Raw genomic sequence first — 16,580 nt, 5'->3', positions numbered from 1 at the left:
ACAAAGAGAGTGTGTATTGAAATAGAGACAGTCATATTCAAGCTACCTTTGTGGTTATGACTGGATGTGGAAGTTTTAAAGGCTAATGGTATCCAAGGGGTGAATTCAGTCATGTGACTAATTTCTTGAAGACACATAATTATATTTTTTATATATTTATTTCTATAATATAATATATTATATAAAATATATATAATATAAAATATATGTTATATATAATATTATATTATATGGTATAATTTATAATATTTTTATATAATATATAACAAATATAATATTTATATTTCTATAAAGTTATAGTCATATCAGTTTAGAGAAGATGTGAAATTGGAATCCCGGAAGGACAAATTCAGTTGTGGAGGAAGATGTAAAAGACTGTCCATCTTAATTGGGTATAGTTATGCTGGGCAAATCCTAGGAGGATGGGGAAGGGGTACAGCTGGTAGGGCAGGACCTTGCAATGGGAAGCGAATCCTGAGAGACGGACAAGACCCTTTGGAAGCCATGAGGAAGGGAGGAAGCACCCCTTCCTTAATGAGAGCCCCCTATGGCCTCACTCATGCTATTGTTCTGCTTTGTCATCCATGGCCTTTCCTCATTAATAGTGATATTATTACCTCCTCCTCCTTTGCTAGCTTCCTCCTTGCTACTGCATGGCCCCCCTAGCATAGGGAACAGGGTCTGGGGATGGCTCTGGATACTGACTCTCCAGATCTTACTCACCATTCTCCTCATAGAGAAGACCCATATGGGAGTAGGCTTCCGCTTCCTTTCTCCCACCATCGGCCTTGATCAGTTGAGCAATATTAAAGCATCGTTCATAAAAGTAATTCCTCAACCACTTGTCATCCGGGTTGTTAAAGTAACAGGCCAAAGAAAATATGTTATTGTACATTTCTTCGTAGCGAGCTGAAAATGGACAAAAAAAAACCAAATAAATAAACTCCATAATTAATATATAATAACAACTTAATAATTTGTTAAAATATGTTTAACAGCTAATTTTATACTCCCTTCAAAGGACAAACCTAAATAGTGACTTTTAGTTCTTGTTTTTAAAAAAGGTTTTGAAAATTGCCAAACAGGAATGAATCGATGTGAGGTAGCACGGCGCATTAGGTAGAAGGCTGGCCTCAGAATATAGAAGACCTGGGCTCAAGTCCTGCTTCTCATACAAACTAGCACTGTGACTCTGGGCAAGTCATTTAACCTCTCTATGCCCAGAGCAACTAGATGGTGCCATGGATAGAGCCCCGGGCCTGGAGACAGGAAGGCTCATCTTCCTGCGTTCAAATCTGGCCTTGGACAATTACTAGCTGTGGGATAGTGGGCAAGTCACTTCACCCTGTTTGCCTCAGTCTCCTCATCTATCAAATGAACTGGAGAAGGAAATGGCAAACCATTCCAGTATCTTTGCCAAGAAAATCCCAAATGGGGTCACAAAGACACAATTGAAACAATAATAAAGGGGCAGCTAGGTGGTGCAGTGTATAGAGTACCACCCCTGGAGTCAGTAGGACACAAGTTCAAATCCAGCCTCAGACACTTGACACTTACTAACTGTGTGACCCTGGGCAAGTCACTTAACCCCACTGCCTAGCCAAAAAAAAAAGTTAAAAAAAAGAAACGATAATAAAACACATGCCCAGAGCAATTAACTGTCTAAAACTAAAAGTTATACACAGGATACTGATCTGCATTTATAGAGGGAATTTTCACACTGGGAGTTAATTATACAAATTAAATTACAATCCCCCCAAATATAAATAGACATTTCTGGGCATACGAAAAATATCTAGTATTTATAAAGTGTCCCAGTAGTCTTTAAGCTAATGCTGAAAACTCCAATAAGACTTTTGGGACACCCTGTGTAAAATTTTAAGGTCTGCAAATTGCTTTATATATGTTATTTTGTTTTATTTTATCACTCTCATTTTATAGATGAGGAAACTGAGGCAGAGAGAAGTTAAGTGACTTGCCCAAGGTCACACAGCTAGTAAATGCTGGAAGCAGGATTTGAACTCAGGTCTTCCTGAGTTCAAATCCTGTACCAGCTACATTGGTGCCTATTAGATACAGCAGGAAACAAAGTAATTTAGATCATGAATTATAATTTCCATAACATGACTTAGCAGGTTTTATATAGTAAATGAATTTCTTTCAGTAGTAAATGTTAAAGGTACCAGATATTCTGGAAAGCAATTTGGAACTATGCCTTCCAAATTGGTAAATTATGAATACCCTTTGACCCAGTAATACCTAAAGATATCTAAGAAAGAAGAAAAGGAACCATGTGTACAAAAATATTTACGGGAAACAGAGGGGTGCTCATCTATTAGGGAGTGGCTGACTAAATTGTGGCGTATGCCATAAGAAATAACAAAATATATGGTTTAAAAAACTAGCAAGAATTGTATGAACTGATGCAGAGTAAAATGAGCAGAGCAAGGACAAAGACTGATACAATAACAACATTATAGACACAAATGACTTTGAAAGACTTGAAAACTCTGATCAATGCAAGGGTCAATCATTATTCCAGAGAATGAATGATGAAACACGCTGTCTATACATCCATCTCCTGACAGAGGTGATGGACTAATGATACAGGTCAAAACACACATTTTTGGACATGGCCACTGTAGGATTTTGTTTTTCTTGACTATGAATATTTGTTACAAGGTTTTTCATTTCCCTTATTCTTTTTCTCATTTGGGGAGAGACAAAGGTGGGAGGGAGAAAATGACTATTAATTGAAATTAAGAAAAACCTCTTTACTCCCCCCAAATTGTAAAGGTCAATAATGATGGAAATGAAATAACTTTACAGTGGACAACACAGAGGATGAATACCATGCTTAATACCAGTGGCTAATAAACACATTAAAGGATTCAAAAAAGAGCTAAGTCATTAGGGGAATACATTTTATCCAACAAGCTAAAACAAAACTGGTAGGAAAAATGACCTATTAAAAACCATAGGGCTAACATACAAGCACCGGGTAAGGCATAGAATGGGACACTGTCATCCAGTAACGCTTTCAGTCCCTTGGGAAGAAAGTAGCCTGAAATATTATCATTCGCCCCCCCCCGCTCCCTTTCTTCTGATCAAGGCCTGAAAAGTATTTATGTGCTTCAGAGAAAGCGACCATGACATGCAGATGATGCCTATGAAGAAAGTAGTAAGGAAATTGGAACACATAAGTCTTCTCTTCAAATTCTCTCCCTTTCCCCACCCCGACTCCCCCACCCTGGGGGAAAAACTTGCTTCTAAAAGCAAGAGGAAACAAAAGGATGGTTAGCTTGACCTAAGAAAACAATATATTCAACATTTCCAGCTATCAGCGACATGGCTTTTTTAATTGGATTTTTTCAATTAACAAGCATTTATTTTCCTTCTCCCCCAATGCCTCCCATTGGAAAAGAAATAAAGCTCTTCTAAAAAATATACATATTCAAGCAAAACAAATTCCCACATTGGTCATGTCCAAAAATGTTATGCCTCATTCTCTATCTTAAATCCAAAAGATGTTTTTCTTTTTTTTTCAAATATATTACTTCTTTTTTTTTTTCTCATTTGGAAAATCTGTGCCTTCTTGCCCCATAGAAGGTATTGCTGACTCTGAAATATCATTCCCAATTTTGTCCTTTAAGGTGAGTGTCAGAGCTCGCATCTCTAAAGGTGAGTTTGAGCCTATGGATTGTGACCATGTGACACAGTCTTGTGTCACCATGATGGGGGTATAGAGGATATCACTGACAGAGAGTTGGAAGGGACCGCAGAGGCCATCTAGTCTACTGCCTCATTTTATAGATGAGAAAACTGAGGCACAGAGAGGGTGACAATCCTAAGGTCACACAGGGAGTGCAACAGAGCTATGTGGTTCAGTGGATGAGCATCAAGCCTGGAGTCAATAAAACCTGAGTTCAAATTTGGTCGCAGACATTTACTAGCTGTGTGACCCTGTTTGGCTCAGTTTCCTCATCTATAAAATGATCTGGAAAAGGAGATGTCAAACCACTCCAGCATCTTTGCCAAGAAAACCCCAAATGGGGTCTCACAAAGAGTCGGACATGACTGACTGAATAACAATAAAATGTCATTTTATTCCATTCTTCTGTGTGTCCCCCAACTGTATATATGACAGCTATTGTAAGAGCATATTTGGATCTTGGATGACATTGCTGGAGACTTCGGATCATTGCCATAGCTTGTTAGAAGGAAGTTTCCAGCACACAGTTCTACATTAAAGATTCACTGGAATTTTTGGGGGGAGTCAGGGAAGGGCACTCAAAAAAGCTCATATTTATTCTTGAGGGCATAAATATGATTCTCACTAGGTCCCAATCAGAAGGGCCATTCCGCTGCTAATACCCTCTAGCTCTTGGATTTTCTTTGAAAGAAAGATGTAGAATGATGCCCTAAACCTGGCTGCAAGGTAATTTAAGAGCCTTGTGGAATGAGACAGTGCTAATCTCTCAACAAAGATAAAGTAATCTGACAGCTTTTGAATATTAAAGGGACTTGCAATCTTCATTATTAAATTGACCCAAGTCTCCATGGTTCCAAAGGAAATTTTGAAAACCAAAGTAATTATTCTGTTACATATAAGCAAAATGTTGAAGTTTCATGAGGAGATAAATTTTCATCTCAAATAGACACTTCAAAGTTTGAAAATAATCTCCTCCCACTCTTTCACCCCCAAAGCAATTTCCCATTTCAGCAATGACTGACAAGGAGGGCTACTGATATTTTGTAATCTCAGTTTATAAAGATAGATAAGTACCTTTCATTCCTTTAGCCCAAGTGAGTAGTGGGCACTGACTAGAGCATATTATTTGCAATTAATCCATTTATCTTAAAATCTATTGAGTCTTTCTCGTTTTTTTTTTTGTCTCATTTTCTATCTTTCTCTGTCTCTGTTTCTCTGTCATTCGGTTTCCATTCTCTTTCTCTTGTACTCTTTCTCCATCTCCTCTCTCTCCAGATTGACAAAATGCACAGAATGGGTATTTAATAAACACATGTTGACTGATTCACTGCTTATAACACATACCTGGAGGACATTAAATTTTAGGAGTGTCAAATTCATGGAATTGGTATGAGCAAAGGTCTTAAACAGAATGGACATTTAATAAATGTTTTTTTGAATTGAATATTCTAATTACATAATTGTTGTTATTGTTCAGTTGCTTCAGCTCTGTCCAACTCTTTGTGTCCCCATTTGGGGGCTTTCTTAGCAAAGATACTAAAGTAGTCTCTAGTTCATTTTACAAATGAGGAAACTGAGGCAAATGGGGTCAAGTGACTTGTCCGGGGTCATACATCTAGTGAGTGTCTGAAGCCAGATTTGAAATCAGGGAGATGAGCCCTTCTGTCTCCAGGCCTGGCACTCTATTCACTGCACCATTTAGCTATTCCAATTATATAATTATGGAATCCTAAAGCAAAATCCTAACAAGCCAGAAAACAGCCATAATAACATAGATGGTCACAATGATATTATTCTCTTGTCTTGTTATTATTCTCTATATTCTTGTCTTATATTATTCTCTATGTCTTAGAGAAAATAGTTATGATAGGAGTTTCATACATTCCACAGACAGAGGAATCCTCCTCCTCTTCTTCCTCCTCCTCATCTCTTTTGATTTCATATGTATAAAGCTTTTCCTGTGAGGAAACTCCTACTAATGCAGATTAATATATGCTCTGCAATTTATGTTCTTAGAGAGTGGCTTAACATACTGAAAAATTTAGTGACTTTGCCAGGGTCACACAGGCAGTATGCTATCAGAAAGCAGGACTTAAACCCAGGCCTTCCTGACTCTGAGGCTAGCTCTTCTGTCACTGTAACACGTGTTCTGCCTTGTGTGTGTATGTGTGTATATGTGTGTGTGTGTGTATGTGTGTGTGTGTGTATAATATATATACATATATTTAATATACCCACATGCATACATACATATATAGACAATATATACAATCAGTGAAAGTGTCAGGGGAAAAAAAAACCTATACTGCAAAATTTGTGATTCACAAAAGGCCTCTACTGAAAGCGAATCACAACTTTTCCTGGTTATGCTGACTATTTATAACTTGTAACTATCAGGTTTCAATATACAGGACTCTGGAGTTTTGCCTTGAAAATCTATGATGCAAAAATAAAAGCAGCCTACCAAAAAGAAATTCCATCAGGAAATAAACCCAACTGGGTCAAAATCAAAAGCTGGGTTATAGGTGAAGGAAAATGATGATTGAGCACATAATTGAGGTTTAGCCAAAACCATTAATATTTTGAAAGGTTCTAGTGAAGTCTCAAGGCACCCTCAAGTTTCCCCTCATTCCTAATGTCACCAGGACCCCTGATGGTACACTGACCACCTGGTAATAGAGAGTGCCCTCTCCTCTCCTCTCCTTTCCTCTTCTCTTCTCTCTTCTCTCCTTGGTTCTCTTCTCCTCCCTCTTCTCCCCCCTTCCTTTCCCTCCTCTCCCTCCCTCTCTCCCTTCTTTCTTCTCCCTCTCTGCCCCCCCCATCCTTCCCTTCTTCCCTCCCTCCCCCAACTCTATAAAGCCAGTTGACTGAGGTTGCAAGTTGCTTTAATGTTTCTGATCCCTCTATGAAATAATTCAGAATTTCCCCTCAGGCACTGGCTCGAAGCCACTCCTGCAGAGGCTCTAGGCTCCCTACCTGCGAGCTCAGCATCCTCAGCCTTGGTCAGGAAGAAGTACAGTTGGTCCAGTTTTTCAGGCAGCTCCTCTAGGGGCGTCTGCATCCAGAAGATGGACCGAATCCCTCCAGCTTCCCTCAAAGCATGCCACTTCTTGATCAGGGCGAAGAGCTCACAGAAGGATTTATGATGGCCATGTTGTAGCATGTCTATACAAATGTTCTTCTTGTATGAATTCCGGTAGCTGGGGAATGAGAACGAGGATATTCAAGGGCTCATTTTAATTCTGCAGTTCTGCACAACATTGTTAGCCTTAAGTAATTAAAGGTTGAATTGTGCTACTTTGTGAGGTGGAGGCGGGAAGAGACTAGAAATGATCAAAAGATATGGAGACCTTGGCCTCTCACACGTGTAGTTTAAGGGAAACCATTTCATGTAAGGTGTCAGTAGCTCAGGCAACTCAGTAATTTCTGAGGTCAGAAGATCTACTTGATTAATACAAATCTCCCCAATTACTGTATATTGGGAAACATAATGCTTCAAAGTATTCCTAAAACATTGGTTATTTGGGTGGTTTTTAGTGCTCTTCAATTACATGGTGCAGTGGTTAGAGGGTCAGTCTCCGTGTCAGGAAAAGCAGGGTTCTGACACACACTAGCTATGTGATCTTGAATAAGTCCTTCATGTTGTCAGTATGCTACTAAGACTGTAAGTTGCTGCATCTTCCAATTTGCATTGGCAGAGGAAGGCTCCTGATCCAGACCGGACCCATGATTGGGCTTCTATAAGAATTGCTTCTGGCAGTCAAATCACAGGTTGTCCCCTCTTGCTCCAAAAAGAGCATATTTTTGAAGATCATATTATCTTAGAATCATGAGTTTAAAAATGGAATGGAACTTAGAACTTTTTTCTCTTCTTTATGATAATTCATGTCCCCAGTTTATGAAAATGTTGGCTGAAAGGGTACACACACACACACACACACACACACACACACACACATTTACATAATTTAATGACTCCTCTTATGAACTACTAGATGAACTACCTCCAAAAAGTGAGTAGAAGAAAAATTACACATTGGAGCTAAGTCAAACAATGCATGTCAGATATGTTAAAAAGCCCCACTGGCTGTGAGGAGTTTCAGTTTTTAAATGTAAGAAATATGAGAATTACAGAAACACTATTGCTGCATATTATTTTGCCAGGGTCCTTTTCCTGTTTTCACTTGGGATTAAAGTAATGATGTGACAGTTTCATAATTGAAATAATTTGAAAAACAAATTATACATTCAGAAAGATATTGTGATGAATTAGTATAAAATTATTCCACTAAAATTATATACACAATGCATAAAAGGATTCATTTATTATATAATTTTAAAAAGATAATATTATATAGTTGGATTTCAATTTCCCTCAAGTCATTATTTTTGAGAAGCAACTGAATATTTAGATTAACTGACATAATACTAGCCTTTGTTGTTACTCTTCTGTATCTTCCATTACGGACAATTCCCAAAATACTTTTACTAATTACATTTACTTTTTTGGTCTTCATCACTTACAGAATTACTAGCATTTATAATTAATTTTCAACTAAATAGGTATTCACAACTAGCGATAAGCAATGTGGAGCTCCAAAAGCCAAAATTTAATTTAATTAATCCATGGGAACTTTATGCACAATAAATGAGAGAAAAATCAGACCAGAAATCATTTGAACAATCCAGGCTTAAGCAATGAAGTTAATATACTGATATAATGTTACTATATTATAACTAATTATTGTTATATATTACAATAGAATATATACAATGACATTACTAATAATATACAGTAATAAATATTGTATGCTCTTAGTTTTATATTACAGTGTATTATGTGCATATTATAATGCCATAATATATCATTATATGTATATGTATATACAGTAATACATGATAGAAATATACTATGTTATACAATTGCTATATTATGATACAGTGACATATTGCTACATATTACTATAACATGTCATATATTATTGTATGCATTCTGCTAGTAATATATCATTATTATATAATTAATTATAATAGTATAATTAACATATCATATTAGTAACATATCACTACGTAATGTGTATTATACTTTGATATCAGATAATTCATCTTTACAAATATTTTATTAAATGTGTCAAAATTAACATAGTTACCTTTACTTCAACTCAATATCAAACCTATACTCTGGATATTAAAAACAAAGTAGCAATAGGAAAAAAAAACCCTGGAAGACTATAAACACCTATTCTAAAATCACATCATACACATTAGAATGTGAGATGTGAGGCAGCTGTTATTCTTATGTCCCACTTGTTACAATAGGGTTCCACTGTAATTATCAAAGTAGCAATAAATAAACACAGATGACTTTATAACCAGCAAATCAGCAAATACATAAATGTTACAAAACTCAATACTGGTAGTTCCAACAAATTAGATTTTAAAAGCATGTGTTGCCGGCAGAATTGCAACTGATAGAAACTTTTTGGAAAGGAAGGTAGTGATATGTAAGAGTCACAAACAGTAGTCATTTTCTTTTACCCGTTAATCTCATTATTAAGGATATATCCTAATTTGTTAAAAATGCATAATAGCATTATTTGTAAATATAAATGTATGGGAAAAAAACTAAATGGTCAACAGTTGGAAAATGACTGATAAAACTATGTGCATCATAAATAAAAATAAAATTAAAAAGAGGAATATAAAGAAATTACTTATTTGAAGTAAAGGAAAAAAACAGGACCCATTCCTACAATACAAAAAAGGATTATACTAAAATCTCACCTTCTACAAGAAGTTTTTCCCAATTGCTCTTAATTCTAGTACCATCTCTATGTTAATTATTTCTTACTCATTCTTGACATTGCTTGTTTGTACATATCTATTTGCTTGTTGTCTCCCCCTCCCCCATTAGATTGTAAGCTTCTTTAGGGCAGGATTTGTCTTTGCCTTTTTTTGCATGCCCAGCACTTAACACGTGTGTTGCCTGGTACGTAGTAGGTACTTGATAGATACTTATTGGCAGACTGACTATACCCAAATACATAAAAAGGAATAGGCAAATAGAATACAAAAGGGAGGCCAGGATAACTAATAAGTTGTTATAGATATATTCAATATAGAAATTATTTTTAAGTATAAATGGCTCCAAAGTAAATCATATGAGATAATATTTGTAAAACATTTAGGCACTTAGCACAGTGTCTAGCATCGAGTAGATATTATATAAAGGCTTATTCCCTTCCTCATTGTATCTTCAATGCATTATTTTAATAATAATAATACATTTTAATAACTCATTTAATAATAATGCATTATTTAAAAAAAACAAAAAGAACATAAACAGACTAGGCTGTCAAAAAACTTAACTTCTACTGAATCTGCCACAAATTAACCATTTACTTTGGGCAAGTCGTTTTATCTTTCTAAGTCTCAGCCTGTTCATCTGTAAAACAAGATTTTTAAGATCTTTCTGGCTAAGAGTTTATGAACCATTAATAATGCTTTTTTTTTTAATACTTGAAAATATTTCTCAGCAGAAAATTACATTCTAAGCAAAGCACACAGCATACATATATACATTTATACATACACACATATACACATATATACATGTGTGTTCTCTTGTGCTTCATGTACACCCATGTTAAAAAGCCACCCATGTTGATCTGTTCGCAAGAAAGAACAATTAGCAATTCACTAAGCAGGATCTTCTTATGGATCTATAGTTGAACCAAATCAGGCAACCATTTGTTTTCAATAAAGTGTTCCACCTTAGTTAAAGATATCAAAAGACTCTCAGTAAATAAAAAATGTGTTTTAATTTCTACAGGCACAATAGAGATTTATAGATATTACATTTCAGAGTAGTGATCCAGGTCCTATCAATATTATTACCTATTGGAATCTGTGATGTTGTTCAAATTTCTTAAGCTAACAAATAAATATCCTTAGTAACAAACACAGAGAAAACCTTAATTCATTTATTTGTTCATCATTCCTCTCTGTACATTAGTTTCCTTCATCTCCATTAAATAAATTAATTAAATTTAGTCTTTTATCTGTTTTTTTAAAGGATGTTTCATGTTTCAATATAAGGTATCAGAAGAAGGCTTCACTTATGCCCTTGCTCTTGGTGAAATGAAATGAAAATAACAATTTTAGTGAGTAATTGTTACAGAAATTGTGAAAGAAGTAAGAGTATATTAGATTTTTAGATTCAGATGATCTGGATTCAAATCCCACACTCTCCCACTTACTACCTGTGTGACCCAAGCCAAATTATTTCCCTTCTTTGGGCCTCAGTTTCCTCTTCTGCAAAATGATAGTGTTGGACAAGATGATTTCTCAGGTCCTACCTGCTCCAAATCCTGATACTTGCAGCCTATGAAAGACCTCCACATTTAATTTAAACTTACTTTGTACTATTAGTACAATGCTTTTTCATATTATTATAAACTTATTACATATCTCTTCTTTTGAAAGCAAAGCAAAACAAAACAAAACAAACAACTCAAACCTTTTTTAAAAAAGTGAGCCTTCCCTATGCAAGTAAAATTTGACAGAATTTGTAACTTCATGAAAAAGGTGAGAACACTGAGAATCTAGTCTCAAAAAGAAACATAGGGCCTACTCATCTATGCTACTGAAGATGCCTCAGGCTATATTGGGATAAGGATCCAGCATACTATATAAGAATTTAGGTGATTCAAGATTGCATAGACTTAAGTGGTCGAGTGCTATATCATCAAATTTATTTTGAGGTATTGTTCAGAAACTACTCTACACAAACATTTTGAACTTACATCACAGTGTCAGTCACCAAAGATATGGGAGAGCAAAGAAGCCTGAGGCTAACATGTAAAGCAAAGGTAGACCATTTGGTAGAATTTGAATTGGCCAGCAGTCAGATATTTGAGGCTCCTGGAAAACTTGGTAATTCATTGCTAGGAGGCCATGCAAACTATTAATCATTGGGTTTTTGGTCTTAACAACAACACAAATTTTTTAAATAAGCATCTTCCCTTCTTTGCACTGAATTGTAAAGATATTTTTGTTTAAAAAAAATTACAGAATAGGAACTAAATTTAAATGATCTTCCTAAACTTTAAAATGATGATGTTATAAATATATAAATTTTCTTCTTAAGATTCTTTAATTCATAATCATTGATTTTTATCTGTGTTGGACTCTACTTTTCTTCAAGGCTACTAATTATGGACAAGAAAGAGGGTGGGGATTAATGTCATTCTAAGACACCCTGGCTCCCATGCCATTCCTCCTGGGAGGCAGAAGAGTTGGAAACCAGAAGCATGTGCAAAAAATAAATTAAATGATGTCATTCTATGCTAAGAGCCCATAGTCAGGAGTTTATAGCCTAGAACAATGTAGGAAAATGCAAACACATAAAAGAACATACAGAAAAAAACCCTTATAAATGTTGAAAAAGATAAACAATTCAACAAATCAAATATATATATTGCAGGTTATAATTATGACAGAAGTGATTTTTGCTTGTGTGGAGAGTTAGAAAAATTCTTCACTAGCCTTCCAGTTCATAGTAAAGTTTGGAGATAATAACTGGGTGCAGAAAATCTTCACAGACAGGGTAGGATTTAAATCTATTGATATATTTGGTTTTCTATCTACTAAACCATGTTGTGATACTCTTGACAAACCATAAGAAGAAATGTTGTAAAGAAAGGTTATTAAATCTGGGAAATTACTACATTAATAAAACCACAGGTTCAATCCCAATCCCTTTTCCTATCACAGACTCAAAAAAACACTTCACAACAAACACACAAGCAACCTCTCAACAAAATGCTTTCCCCAGGCAGAAAACACACACACACACACACACACACACACACACACACACACACACACACACACACACACACAGAGCACCCACTGCTGTGGGTTGTTAGTTTATCTGCTGTCAACAGAAAAAAAGCAATGTGTGCCCTGACAAATTCTGAGACCACCGTAATTGACCAGAGTTTTGTTGCCTCTCCATGGTGACCTTATTTACATCATTGCAGTCTTTATGTATATTACTCTTCTGGCTTTCTTGCTTGAGTCTGTAATAAGTCATACAAGTCTTCCCATTTTTCTCTGAATTTTTCCTTTTTTTTTTTAACAATGCAAAAAAAAGGGAGAATTTCAAAAACTATTTTTTATAATTCAAGGAATCTCTGAAATCCCAAGACTTCCATGAAGTCTTTCTAACCTTGCTAAAAAATTTTTAAAGTCTTAATTTGAGGTTGGGATATATATATATATATATATATATATATATATATATAATATTATATATATATATATATATATATATATAATATATATATATATATATATACACATACATATATTATATAGCTCATATACAATGAGCAGTAATATAAACACAAAAGCAGATATTATAGTAAAGGATCATCTAAGAGACTGTAAGCCAGAAACTTAATTTCTCAGTTGGAGATCGTGTAGAATACACCCAAAGGCACATACTCAGTTATTCAAATGCTGTTTGTTCGTGATATGATTCTTTACAGGGGAAGCTACAAATATTGGTTTGATAAGAACTTCATTCTTGGCTATACTATTTCAAAGGCAACATGATTAAATGCTGTACCTTAACACGGGAAGCATAAAATTATACTTTAACTGACAAAGTTGCCCTGAAAAGATAGTGAATACCTAATTGTGAGTCATGATAATAGTTTTATTCCATTATGTTAATATTTATAACTCACAAGTGGCTTATCTGTGCATGAGTTATAACTGTCTTACATTCATATTGTAGGAATAAATGTTATTAGAGTCACCTAAGGGATAATTACTTTGACTCTTAAATTAATACTTAAATAGCTTCAGTTAATATAATTTCTAGGGAAAAGAGTCAGTCAGTCACTATTCTTATCCTCACATACAGTATAATATGAGATTCTGTGTCATTTGCATAAAGAAAAGAGAACCACATGAAATCTGGGAGACAAGCATGTAAATATAAGATTACAAATTTGTGTGGGTGCATGCACTTGTACACATAAATGTAAATATTTTAAGCAAAAATTGAAACAAATATTTACTTTAATCATACAAAAATACAGGGGGAAAAGCTAGAGAATTAATATTTTGGTTAATTTTAAAAAGAATTACTTCAAAAGTAAATAGATTTAAAAGGAACATTCTAAAAATACTTATTCTCTATTCTTAAAAAATTACATACATTCTTATTTTTAGCACAGTATTAGAATCTCCATAGCAGTCATGACTAATGACTGCATTATTCCAACTTAAGACTATGGTAGTCCCTATGAATCTACGATTTGCTCCAAAATGTAATTTTTTAAAAAAAGTTCCCAAAGAAAAAGTATAGCTTTTAATGAAATTGTAAAGCTTAATCATTGAGTTAAAATGGTCTCTGGGGGCATCTACTGGAAATTTAGCAAAACTGCAGTCAGATCATGCAAATCTTAGCACAAATATTATTTTTAATTAATACACAAATAATATGACAAAGCAGCTTATTTAAAGCTGAGTAAACTATTCTATTGGGCCCATTTGTCAGAAAATAAATATATGATGGTATATTTGGAAGGAACCTCAGCTATTCTGTAGTCAAAATTTCATTTTAGGGCACATTGCTTAAATGACTTATTTTCTTTCTGTTTTGTTGTTAAGTGTGTTAAAGATGTTGTAAACACATATATATCTTTTCATAATATGTTAGAAAAGTATATTACATAGTACACATAAAAGATATTTTAAGATATGATAATTTCTATAAAAGCAAATTTGTTCATTTTACATTTCAGTACACCCAATCGTAATAATTTAGCTTGTACCCACCGGTTATTTTCAACATTATGAGTTAATTTAAATATTTTAAATACTCTAACTCATGCAAACAATTCATTGTATTTCAAACATAGTATAATCAGGAAGCGATTAGCATTTCATACAGTATACCTACAACTAACCATTCAGACTGACAATATATTCAATTTTCCACAAACATTTTTATAGGGATTTCATTGAAGAATAATGAACATATACAGTTCTTGCATCATAGTAGCAGATAATCTACGTCCTTACACATGTAGCAATAACTCCAAATCAGTTTTTTAAATAAAATGGTAAATAAAATGAAAGCATTTTAATATTAAATAAATAATAAACATTTTAAATTCCTTAAAAGCTGGAGAATTTTGTTCTTTCTGAAATGCATATATACCTTATGTATATATGTAAATAAGCTTTGGAGGCATGACCATTAAAATATTAAGTCACTGTTAAAGACAAAATTATGTGTATGCCATAATTTAATGTAATGTTAATGAAACTTCACAATAACGATATTAAAACATTTTATGTTTTAACTTTTCTACCAAATACTACTGATTTAAGCTTGAGTTTCTATTGTATTTGTTGGTTTATTTTTATTTATTGTATTTTGATAAAACATCATTGAAAATAAAACACGATATTATTGTCCAACTGAACTGGACATTCTGAAAATGGTAATACTTTAATAAGGAACATGTTGGGTTTTTTTTTACATTCTGGTAGAAAGTCTACTTTGAAATAATTTTATTGTAATGCTACTTGTTTCTGTGATGGGTATGATTTAATACCCAAGCTAATTATACCTTGAATTCAGAGCCATATTTTTTTAGTTTTATTGAAATACTAGTGTTTGAATTCATATAACTAAAAAAACCCCAATTAGGATATTTATTTTCATTCTTTCATTCATTTATTGATGTATTGATTTATTTTTACATTTCAGTACTTATACAGATCTGGTATGCATTTGAAAATAATTTGCTATTCGTGAAGAATCAAGAGTTTTATTTATAAACAATGAAAGTAAGAAAGCATCACGAGAATTGTTTATTAAAATTTTGAATAAGCATATATACAACAGCTATTAAAATGCAATTTGGAAAAACAATGTACAAAAGAAGATCTACCTGCTGTTTCTTCCATGATTTTAACAACAGAGACCAAAAGGATGAGGAGTGATATTTCTCTGTATTTATTCAATTTGTGGATTGGATTGTCAATTGTACCTAAAAGAATGACATTAATATTTCCCCCAAAAGGCATGCTCTTCTTTAACAAAGAATTAGACTGTTTTGTAGGACTCAGAAGGTATAAAATAATAGTAACTTTTTATTATGGCATATGGAATTTTTATTATGATGAGGAACATTATATCTCAGATTCACGACAATATGGTGCATTTTTAAAAATCTGATTGCAGACTAACATAAGTCCTCAGTCACTAGCCTGCCCTTTTCAGTATCAACAAGTGTTGATGAACCAACCGCCAGGTTCACTGGATTTTGCAATCAGACACCACAGTCTGCAAAACACATCCTGAATTTTCCCTCTGACAAGCGGTACAATAAATAATGCTATTTGTAATTATTTACTCTAGTAATCCTCATTCAGTATCACTGGAAAAGCACTAAATATCATCGATTAGTAATCAACAACCTCTACATAATAGCAAAAAAGAGTTCTTTTTACCAATTAGCAACATTAATGAATTACTAACTGAATATTTGCAATGACCCTTCCTGGTTGTTAAGTTTTTTAAAAAGGGTTTATTTCATATAATGGATAAGACCAGGTGCTCTTTATTACATAAATAAGAGGGAAAGTTCCCCACAGATGTTTGGTAGAAAACCATTGAGTTATAATATAAAGCCCTATGGGTTGTGTAGGAAGAACAGAACAGAACATCTACTTAAAAAGACACAAAAATCCAAACAAGCGGAAAAAGAAAACGACTGCCAAGTACCTACGAACAGTTTCCTACAGACATGTTGATTTCCTTCCCTCAGAATGTTTCAAA

The 16,580-nt window shown here is 34.0% G+C and overlaps 1 protein-coding gene across 1 annotated transcript in view; it reads right to left on the bottom strand.

Annotated features, from left to right (window-relative positions):
* Positions 1 to 16,580, bottom strand: part of TTC29 (tetratricopeptide repeat domain 29) — a 249,646-nt gene that overhangs the window by 194,572 nt on the left and 38,494 nt on the right. Inside the window, 2 exon segments of the mRNA XM_020993977.2 lie at positions 724 to 909; positions 6,689 to 6,912. Coding sequence (XP_020849636.1) covers positions 724 to 909; positions 6,689 to 6,912 — 410 coding nt within the window.

The sequence above is a fragment of the Phascolarctos cinereus genome, unplaced genomic scaffold, assembly GCF_003287225.1.
Source record: "Phascolarctos cinereus isolate Bilbo 61053 unplaced genomic scaffold, phaCin_HiC Scaffold_9;HRSCAF=440, whole genome shotgun sequence".
Classification (NCBI taxonomy): domain Eukaryota; kingdom Metazoa; phylum Chordata; class Mammalia; order Diprotodontia; family Phascolarctidae; genus Phascolarctos; species Phascolarctos cinereus.
The sequence above is the reverse complement of the archived record's forward strand: the minus strand, read 5'-3'. Positions and strand labels throughout refer to the sequence as shown.